The sequence below is a fragment of the Pavona decussata genome, unplaced genomic scaffold, assembly GCF_977016875.1.
Source record: "Pavona decussata unplaced genomic scaffold, jaPavDecu1.1 SCAFFOLD_532, whole genome shotgun sequence".
Lineage (NCBI taxonomy): Eukaryota > Metazoa > Cnidaria > Anthozoa > Scleractinia > Agariciidae > Pavona > Pavona decussata.
In genome coordinates this window covers 1-11,493 of record NW_028145834.1, presented here as the reverse complement: position 1 = coordinate 11,493, position 11,493 = coordinate 1, and the positions used below count along the sequence as shown (strand labels likewise).

The following is an 11,493-nucleotide window of genomic DNA, read 5'->3' as shown; positions in this document are numbered from 1 at the left end:
TAGGTACTTCATTGTTTTCGAGTACTTTGCGACAATACAAAAGAACAGGCGACATCGTCTGAACTGAAAATCGATGGTTCAGGCTGTCTGTAAAGATGACATTCAAATAAGATCGTAAGTTTAACTATTTGTATCGGCTTTTCCTTCTTTTTCATGTTTACTTGCAAAAAAGACTGTTCCATGGAGTCCTCAAACTGCGAGGCGTATCTCCAGCTATCCATTTTGATTTTTTTTGGATTAATTTTAGTTTAAGACAAAATGTTTATCTGTCCTGGCACCGCAGCACGTGGCTTTCAGTTGGTTTCCCTTTTCCTATTGGTCAATTACGTTCTCAAGTGTGGTGTTGGCCATACTTGGCGGCGTACTTCGGCTTCTTTGAACTACGAAGGTTTCCATGCTCACTAAGTAAAGTTCAAGTTGGTAGGTTTTACCCGTTCACACTCAAGTAGGTTTCAAGTGCACTTAGATTATACTTACAAGCTCTAGTGTGAAGCCCCCAATTGTCATAGCTTTATTTAAGTCTGTTAAAGAAAAGTATTCCCTCTTCTCTCCTGTCCCAGAGAACCAAATCAAGTCCGGTCGATTAACGTCTGGCTAAAGTTAAGATACTAGGCGTTATATGTAGAGGCGTAATACATCTTTAAAGGCGCTTTTGAAACAGTTAAAATATATAAGTGTTTAACCTTATATCAAAGCAGGTGGCGAAACTAGTGTTCAATAGCCTAAAGCATCGTGCAAATATATTTACCTAGTTGTCCACTGAAGCTTAGATTAATAAGAGGGAATGACTTTGCCCCATTTGATCTCAGTGACATAAAGAAATAACATTCTTTAGTACTGTTAACACTTGAAAATTAAATATTTGATGCCTATCACCTCTGACAATTATATGTGAGTAGCATTTTTATCAACTAGTCGTTTACTAAGACTTATAGACTTGTAGCTAATATCATGGGCTTCTCTGCAGTGTATGTTAGATAATATCGCCGAAGTTACCATAAAGATCATTCTATAAAATAGTATGCAGTGTGGAGGCTACAGAAAGAACTTTGAAGTACGTATCATGACAAAAATATGGTTATGGGCTTTAACATTTTTTGTGTACAGAATTATGTTGGGAATGGTGACACAGGCAAACACGGAAAAACCAAATCCGTGTGCTCCTATCAGGAGTCGAACCTAAGACCTTCCGATTATTAATTCGGATGCTCTACCACTGAGCTACAGGAGACTCGTGGGAGCTAACAAAGGCCATTAAACTTACTAGGTTCATGGGACAAACATACTGCATACTACTAGGATTTGAATGTCTTTGTGTGGCATTTGCGCAATAAATAAATGTGATGGTATGGTTTAAGCATTGGTGAATGAATACGAATTAGTATTAGTATGAATGAGAATGAGAATGAGTATTATGTTTGCGTTTTACCATTTTGAAATGCGGAAAACTAAAACATACACTGACTTTCTGAAGGCAAACAACGATGTAAAATAGTTTTCCTAAAAGGACCATTGCCATACTGTTATGAAAATAGAAGTCATTCGCCCAATTAGGTCACCTTGTTCAAGAGAGATGCCCTCGAATCAGCGGCTCAAACCAAAGGCTTCCGTACCATCCGGAAATGAAAAAATAAAAGTGAGGATATGGCGTTACATTCGAACAAAGCCCATTCTTTCAAAATTCTCTTATTCGTTTCCTCGATCAAAGAATTTGATTATCATGAGCTACCATCAGAATCTCAACTTAAAAGTTCATGCCAGTTAAAGAAATATAGTGATCAAATTTGCCAATGAAGATAACTGTTTTGGTAGACCTCGAAAAAATAAAACACTTAAAATTTCAGTTAAAGCTAGCGAAGTGATGAAAGAATCTTCTCCAAAGTACTCAACATTAACATTCTTCTCAACAAGCGGGAAATCACATCAAATTTGTCAGCGTAACGGTACTCAATCACAAGCGCCATTTCGTGTTTGTCTGAATAAGAAGCAAAATGGCGTTTCAAAACTGTGTGGTTGCTTTGAAGGACTGTTTCAGTGTGTGTTTTAGTTAAGTGCGGAACCATAGATTGTAGGGTCGGTTTTAACTAGCTTCTCTTTGTATCATATCGCTAAAAGTTAGTAACTTGAATTAAACAAAATAAAATAGGGATTATTATAGTTTTATCGATGCTTTATAATTCAAGAACATGTGGAGTTCTCAGAAAGGCAAACTAAACATCGCGCGTGTTGGTCTAAAAGAAAAGTGCAAGAACGTCTTTCACTATTGCATGCTATACTTGAGTTGATTGCTCCTCGTAATTATAATTAAAAATATGCAAATTGCGTAACCCAGGTATTGCATTTTACAAGCTCTTAACCTAATTTATACGCTTGTGCCATAGGAATACGTGGTCGTAGTTGTGAATAAGTCAATTTTATTCATTTGTGTAATTATAATAAAGTTCTGTAATAAAACTACGACTCAGTGTTTGAGCTATAATATACACACAGCAGCTTCGAGAGAACAGAAATAGCAGTGCTACTAAAAATTAGCTATTTTTTTCAAGTTGCAATCCATTTCCACCCTAGCCACACAAAATTACTAGTTTCTGTGTACTAGAGGGTTATTGTTAACAAAACTAAACCATTATCTTAACGCTTCCATTGAAACAAATAGGTTTTTTTGGCTATTCGAAGTGACACTACAAATAGGTTACACTGCCCCTTTAATAGAACAAGAAGGAAAATAATCGCAATTATGCACACAACTTAAGGTGGCTGCATTGGTTTCCAGCTCTTAAACTTTAACGGATCAAGAATACTTGACTACTCATTATCAGTTGATACAACAAAATGAGTGGTGTCACAAAAAATGCCTAACTTTTGATAAACAAGTTAGAAGTGTTTTCTCGACTTTATTGGTTACCATAAAAACAATATTTTCTGTTAATTTCAGCTTTAAGAGATTACAACTAATTAAAAAACTGGCCTTCTGTAACCCCCACTTTCACTTTCGAGTTGGAATCAGTAAGTCAAGAAACAACTTCTTGCAAAGAAGAAAAAAAAAACGTTGTAGAGAGGGATTTAGAGCTGCAAATGTAAGGTGGCTCTGAACCCAGCCGTAATTTTTGTTTTTAGTTATATTCATCTGAAACAAATTTCGTCCAAGGTCTTTTATGTTAGCAAAACACCCTATGCGTACATTGAGCTCATTTCACTGAAACTATGTCGGATGTATTTTGCACAACTGAGAAGAGATATTTCAAAACGCTTTTAATGATCCATATCTTTCTTCTCTAATTCTGAGCTCCCACAAAATAGAAAGTAAAACGACTTAAGAGCGGCTGCCTGTAAGAATCGAGAACTGCATTTTAACGACCACTTGGTCGAATCTCTGATATTTCGCCTGAAGATACCCTTGGATTAACTTTTTTCGAAAATCATGTTTTAAAGTTCCAAGGTATTTAATTTTTTGACAAAATTGCAAGAGTTTGAAATGCGGCCTAGGTGCGGTCACGGGCCGATGAAAACCGCGAAAATTTAGGTCAAAGGACGAAGCCCCGTTCACGGTGTAAAATAACCCAACGAACTTGAAACTTTACAAAAACCTAGACCAACCATCTCACAAGAAAATTAATACAATAAATATTCCAAACTCGCTGGCTTCTTCCTAAAGCATGCAGATTTGTGTACGCTACTCAAAATGGCCATGAAACTAATGCCTATTTTCATTGAAATAAAAGTGTTTCTGGTTTGGATTTTCCCTAAATTAAATCTCATACCTTGAAAGAAGAAGAAAAGAAACTTCTTTGTTCCAAGTTTCAAGCTCTGATTCAAACTCTTTCCCACTCAACGAAGATCGAATATGCGTGCGATACTTGTGGCTCGCATTTCACGTCACGAATTATGAGATCAGAACCGATTCCCAAAAAATCATTCCCAAACACTTGACATCTGGAGCCCGTGAACGTTTCCAAACATCACATATTCGTCCCTAAAACTAATCAGACTGACTGAAAACAGCCATTAAATGTTTTCCGATTCCAGATGTCTTTCCTTTTCTGCTCTAAAATAATATAATTATTGCGGTCAATTAGCTTACGAAACATGTGCAACAAATTTGCATACCATTTCGATGTCGCAGGAAAAAGTAGTGCAAATCAAACTTTACAGCTCCTTTATCTTCTAAAATCAAGCAGTCGATCAGTAAACTGGAGAAAAACGTGTGACTTTGTTCCTGTCGTGTTGTTTTGAGTGTTCGATTTTCGCAGCGACGGATCAAATCAATAAGCCAATGTGACACTGAACAACTGTAACTCGATATTCACTTTGCTGATGTGGGTAACGCGCACGTGTCCTGGCCAGGCATTTCGGTATGGAATCCTGCGCGTCGGGGCGCTTTTGGAAACTGTAAACAGTGAAAAGTACTACTTGTGGGCCAAGCTACGACTACCCCGGTAATGAAAACTTTGTCAAGTTAAAGACTGTACAAGAGATGCGAGAGCCCGTCTTGCCAGCTTGGTTGTTGTTGTTGTTGTTGTTGTTTTTTTTTTTTTTTTTTTTTTTCGCGAAAACAAATTCAAATTCGTTTTTTAACTTGCAGTTATACAGACCCTGGGACGTCAATTTTTTTCACCAAAAACAAAACAAAACAACATCTATAACCACCATGCTTACAATTGAAAATATGAAATCTGTATGTCTAAGAGCAAAGTAGTGAATTCCCCACCAACCTGACCTCCCCCTTACCTATAAGCGTCAATAATACTGTGGTTAGTTATTGTAGTTATCATAGTTATTTGTAATCACTGCTCCTGGCAGTTTCTTTCAACTCCGCGAAAAAAAATTATAACATGATATCTGAAATTGGAAAATTAATAGGCGAAATACGGCCCTCACCCGCTCGTGCTAGTAATCAGAGGAATTTACGGCCCTCACCCTGCACCCGCTCGTGCTAGTAATAAGGTAGTTACGGCCCTCACCCGCTTGCGCTAGTAATAAGGTAGTTACGGCCCTCACCCGCTTGCCCTAGTATTAATTTACTTTTCGTGGCCTTCACCAGACAGACCAAGGCTGGCAAGGTTCCTATCTTCTCGGAAATTGAAAGAATTGAAATACTTAAAGTAATTGACTTATTATACTTGTATTGTGCTTTGTTTATGTATGACTATTACTCTAATAGATTGCCCTTAATTTTTAACGATTTTTTTAAGAGTATCAACAAAGTGCATCAATATCAAACAAGATTGGCGAGTAAGATCTCATACTATCTTCCTAAAGCGAGGACCAACTATGGCAAATCTAACATTCGTTTTTTTGGAGCTAAAGTTTGGAATTCCATTGAAGAGTCATTAAAATTCAAGGGTCGTACCACTTTCAAAGTCCTCTTAAAAGAATCGCACATCACCAACTACTGACTGGCTCATTGATGCACTTTATTTTCCAGTTTTTGCGTGTGCACTTCCCCTTGTTTATTGTTATTTTTGTGTGTGCGTGTGTGTGTGAATGGTAAATCGTGTCCTTAGTTCTATTTTAATGTAGGGTATTTGCAAATTTTTCCGCTTGGCCCAGCCACTTAGCTCGATTAGCTTGCTATTTCTAAGTGGCTGTGCCCTCTTCTTTAGTAATTTTTCTTTCTTGTATTAATTGGTCTGTGACCGCACCTAGGCCGCATTTCAAACTCTTGCAATTTTCTCAAAAAAATAAAATACCTTGGAACTTTAAAATATGATTTTCGAAAATAGTTAATCCAAGGGTATCTTCAAGCGAAATATCAGAAATTCGACCAAGTGGTCGCTGAAATGCAGTTCTCGATTCTTACAGGCAGCCGCTCTTAATAAGTAGTTGCATGGTTGAAAAATTCAATTCTTGAGATCATCTTTTGAATGTTGGCAAAGCTCCAGTCAGATATTAAATTACACTAAAAGGAGTTTGTTTCGCGAAATGATCAATTTAATATAATTTATAGAACCGTTTACTGAGAAATACGGCGACACGTGACAGTAAAGGAAGTGAAAATTTCCTATATTTTTTAAAGTTTCTTCACCCATGTTAAGACTTTCCTTTAACCCTATCTAGTCCGGGACCCTGTGAGGCGTGATTGTGCCCCCCCCCCCCCCACCCCCGCCATAATTTTGCAAGTATAAAAGCGGTGACTGTGAGACTTATATGATAGATAGTACGTCTAATTTCCACTGTGTGGCACTAACAATGGATGGCTTGCTGACAGAAAAAGATAACTCTTTATATAGTCCTTATTAAACGCTTGTTTTTATAAGTTGACCTCGTGGTGATCATAGCACGTACTAAAGTACGCCGCCGGTTAAGCGATGTCGCAAGGATTGGGAAGACCGTGAATTAATGTAAAATACGGTAGTCCTCTGCGATTCGCCTTAAAAATCTATGGAATATCAAATAATCTAAACTTATGAGCTTAAAGGACCCTAGTCAGCCTCCACCATTTTCGATGCCATCGAAATTATTGATATTGCATGGTGAAGCGAAATCTTATTGCTTTATTGTAAGTTGTGTTCCTGAAAATATGTTTCATTATCTTTAGTAGTTTCACAGTGATTTCGTTTATTTCAACATGCTCCGAATAAAATATAATAGCCAAACTCTCGCATATAAACAAAAAAAAGCTGTGGCTGACTAGGGCCCTTAGAGCTTCTTGGAATATAATCCAATTCTCAGACGCTAAATTCCTTTCGATATTATCCCCAGCCTCCCCTCCCCAACCTTAAATAATGATACGCCCGGCTATGAAAATAGCTATTTTGAGTTGCTAGCTTAGAGTTTCAATACCAACAGTTTTGACATGTTTGAAACGCCAAATTCACTGTGGCTCTTTTTGTCTTAATTGAAAAGTGGAACACCATTAAGATCATCAAATAGCAAATTTGCCAAGCAGTCACTGGAATATGCAGATGTCTGGGTCTGAGATACTATAAATCTCACGCATGCGCTCTACCTAAAACTTTTCACTCTAATACACTGTATTATACCTTGAGATGTGCTTTGTTGAAAATTATTCAAGAAAACATCAAGAAAAACAAAATGACAGTGCCTCGTTTCTATGAAGGTATTGCAAAACATGTTGCCGTATTTTGCACGTATTCTTGTCGTAGTAAATGCTTCAAATATGCTTTCAAGCGTTGGAACAATACAAAGTCCCATCACACTCGGTGTGGGGTCATCATCTTGCAGATCACGTGATTTCTACCAGAGCCAGCCGCGGTCCCTGGTCTCCGGGAATTGTGACGGTCTACTCGGTCATTTCAAAGAAGAGATATTGAATTATTTGCCGTCATTTGTCAGTGGCCGTTGTGCCGTGCGAATCGTCTGCGGCTTCTTGTAAACGAAATTTAAAGCGATTGTTTGAAAGGACTCTTTGGTGTGTACAGGTTGGTATGTATTTGTTTGGTTATTTTTGTTGGTTTGTGACCTAGTTTCCTCTTTAAGAATTGTATGGCATTTTCTCTTTAATTTACAAAACAAGCTATTCATTTACTAGTAAGAATCGCAACCTCGCATCAAAACTGGTGGAGGTTTCAGTAAGCGACAAAAACAGATCTTCGGATTTGAAAGTTAAATGTTGTACTGTTAATTTACTATTGTTTCTAATCCTTATCGCTTAAAGGATTCAGCCTTAAATTTGTTTATTAAGTTGAAATCCATCTTGTACAAAATGTTTCCGGCCTGCCTATCACTGATCACGTATTAAACTCGTTATCAGATCCCAAGTATATCGTTGCGCAATCGTGCTATGTGTTGATGGAATTTGGCTTTTTGAAAGTGGCTCTGAATGAAAAGAGAACTCCACTAAAGTAAACACAAAACTTCACATGTAGTCGATGGTTTTAAAATATAATTATTAAATGTTTGCAAAGCTACATTCAGCAGCTAACACTCGAATCACTTTACAGTGGCCAAATGACCTTACCAACTGTGTTGATAAAACCAAACAAAATTAGCTATCAAATTACAGAAATTAGACTTGAAGGAATTTCATTAAATATTGTGTAGCCGTTTATTGAGAAATCCAGCGACAGGTGACTGTAAACAAAGTGTAGATTCCTATATTAATTTAATTAACGTGATAGTGTCCTCGCTCATGATAAAACTTGCCAGCATTTTCGTTGATACGCCTCACCTTTGATATTGTTTCAGTTTTTAGTCCATAGCTCGGTCTTCGAGTGAAAACAACCTTAACTAGGCTGACTTCTGGTTCTGCAAGGTAATAAACCTATCGCGCCCCTAGAGTTAAAGTTTGTAGCATTATTAAAAATGCATATACACTAGCTGCCAATGTGAATCTCTTTTTTTCGTAAGTCTTAATTTTCGGCGTAAGGTTTTTGCTACTGATTTTAGGGACCATACTTCACTTTTTCAACTTTGCTAGTCTTCTCCGACACTGATTATTGTGAATTTTTTACATCAGTTATGGGGTTTGGATTGAAGTTTGTCAGAAGTGATATTTTGGAAAATTGCTGTTGCCATGACGACTAAAAACATAAAATTTCGAAAACAGTCAATTGTAAATTTTTAACGATCCAGATTTGAAAACTATGGTATATTAAAAAGCAAAGGGGTTTGAAGAATCTCGTTTCTCTTTACAATGGCCAAATTACCTTACCAACTGTGATGATAAAACTAAACAATATTAGCTATCAATTTACAGAAATTAAACTTGAAGGAATTTGATTAAATATTGTGTAGCCTTTTATCGAGAAATGCAGCGACAGGTGACAGTGCAGATTCCTATATTACTGAATTTAATTAACGTGATAGTGTCATTTTCGTGCCATCTCCTCTCTAAAGAGATTAAAAGGTGGCAATATTTAGCAAAAATGTTTATTATTTTACCAGGTTTTTACTTTAGCTGGTAAATATTAGCTCACCTCATCCTTTTGTTTCCAACTTAAATGCAGTAAAATAAAAAATATTTCAGAATACTCAACTTTTTCTCCTTTTTACTCCAGGTTATACAATTAGTAGTAACAGAATGCAAAAGTACATGGAAATTTTCATGTTCTTTTAGGGTTTTGCAATGCAAAGGTACATGGAAATTTCCATGTTCCCGTTTGCAGTTCTAGAAAGCTAAGGTACATGGAAATTTCCATGTGCCTTTGCATTGCAGAGCCGTAAAGGTACATGGAAATTAACGGTTCTGCAATTCAAAGGTACATGAAAATTTATATCAATATTAATGAGACATTGTGGTTTTTGCCATTTTTTCACTGCTTATGGCAGAAAACAACAATTTTAGTTTAGTTCATGCCACTTGCTCGCCGGCAAAAATTTGCCAGAAATCGTTACTTTGTATGGAATAAATAACAAAAAATTTCTTGATTTGTTCCAGAAAATGCATTTTAGAATATCCGTGATGGTTTTAAAAGTGAGATATGGTTCCACAAAAACATGTATCGGCTGTCTACTATACACTGAGCAGGAGTCGCTATCATTCTTTTAAATTTTTTATGGCATTGTTGCGACAGAGCGTGGGGTGATATATCTTAAATCGTCTATATTATGCCATTAAGTTGCTGTACCTAAATAAATAAGTAAAATTTTTAATTAATGCGAATGAGTTAATGCCACTGAAATCTTTAATTTCAAACAGAGTAAGTCTTATAAACTAATGCTGAAAGTTACATATCTATCGGACCGCAAGAAGATTTTTAAGCAGAACCACTTAATATGACCATCCAGAGTACCACAATGTTTCAATTTATCTGACCAGTTCAAGGGCAAGAAGGACGTTTATTGGGGAGGGTGGTTATTTTTTATTGTATTTTTTATTATTTTTTTTTTTCGATGTAAAGATTGGATTACGAATTGAAACGATACGAGTTCGCATCGTTACCCATCGCGCGAGCATTTGGCGATTCCCTTCCGTCAATCATGTGCTCCTTATATGATGTTATAGGAATGCCGCTCTTGTTTTCAAAAATATTGCGGCCACTGTGTAGCCTGTCCGGTTGACATGGTTGCTTGTTATTCTTCAAGTTTACGTTGGCGAGTGGTGTATTTGCTCGTGCAGGTGTTGAGCATCGATTGATGGAAGCCACCGCACTGACTGTCTTTCCTCTTGGGAACTGAACTGATCCATCCCTGTATTTCATCTTCGTACACTCCCGGGGGGAAAATCGAAGAAAATCTTGCATTGTTTGGTGACTAGAAAGACTTTCGCTGCCGAGTGAACGATCAACGGGAAATACCGAGCGGGCAAGATAGCTACATCTAATCACAGCGGAGAATCTGACGAACCCAGCAATATATTACGGTTCCTTTTGATAAACGAAACAATATTCAAGTCAGTGGAGCGCGTGTTAGGAAGGTCGCGCTTGTTGAAGAAGGGCGGGTACTGGAATCATTACATTACTTTCAATTATATATGGTCAGTTTCCAGTCGTTTCGAATTCAAAAAGCATTTTCAGAAGTTTCCGTCGGTTGTTGTTGTTATATTGACACACTACCTGTTTAACTATTTAAACTATACATGAAACGCAGAACCATCTAAATAAACGTTTCAGGGAAACTGATACCATGCTGCTGGAGTATTTTGTTGGTATTCTCATCATCATAAACTCTGCAAAGCTGCCTCTCGCCTTGGAACAATGTCAAGCGCAATCACTCTCAGTGTATGGTCATCACTTGGCTAACCACGTGATTTCCACGAGGGTCTGCTCCCGTCTTGCAGGCTGCGTAATGATGTGTGCAGACGAGCCCCGGTGTAAGAGTTTGAACTTCAGGCTGAATGACAATTCATGTGATTTAAACGATGCTGACAGATTTACCCACCCACAGGATTATGGGCCGAAGCATGGATTTGTTTACATGGACACGTCTGTAAAGCACAGAAAGGTCAGTCGTGCCACCTGCTTTGACTTTGCGAACAACAACAAAAAATTTGTGACTTTTTCTTAAAATTTTGTGACAAAAATTTGGTATAACATTTAGTTGTCCACGTAACATGATATTTCCAAGATGGTACCAGCATCCGAACAAGCCAAATCGAAAGCTATATAGTAGGTTCGATCTCTGTTGGGAGATTAGTCGCATTTTCTCCTTTTCCGAGCCAGTTATGCATGTGTCGCGGACTGAAAAAAAATCCATCCATCAAGATTTTAATAGCCAGAAAGGATTGGATAGTATGTAAAAAATTCCGATCACGAATCGAAGTATATCCGTTAACGCGTTTCTTTCCTCTTTTTTTCTTTTTCATTTATTATTATATTTTTTTTTTTCGTTTTTACTCTCCTCAGAAAAATGGATTTAAATCGTGCCTTGAAATATTAAAGGAATTGCCTCGGTCCAAAAGTGGCTATTACTGGATAAAGATTGGTAACACAGACGCACAAGTGTATTGTGATATGGAGAACTATGGTAAGCACATAGAAAGATTTAAGTCACCTAATTACAGTAAACCAATTATTAAAAGAAACATAAATTTTTTCCAGTTTTTAATAGACACGACGTTCCTGATTAAAAAAAAAAAAAAAAAAAAAATAT

The 11,493-nt window shown here is 37.1% G+C and overlaps 1 protein-coding gene and 1 non-coding gene across 2 annotated transcripts; one reads left to right on the top strand and one right to left on the bottom strand.

Moving 5' to 3' along the window:
* Positions 1 to 1,158: 1,158 nt before the first annotated feature.
* Trnai-aau (transfer RNA isoleucine (anticodon AAU)) lies at positions 1,159 to 1,231 on the bottom strand. Its single transcript has one exon. It is a non-coding gene; the product is annotated as a tRNA-Ile (tRNA).
* A 6,075-nt stretch (positions 1,232 to 7,306) lies between these two features.
* Positions 7,307 to 11,367, top strand: LOC146449967 (uncharacterized; the record flags this gene model as incomplete). Its single annotated transcript, XM_085100938.1, has 3 exons — positions 7,307 to 7,382; positions 10,515 to 10,845; positions 11,247 to 11,367. Coding segments are annotated over exons 2-3 (439 nt in total), but the record flags the coding sequence as incomplete, so codon positions are not given.
* Positions 11,368 to 11,493: the final 126 nt, after the last annotated feature.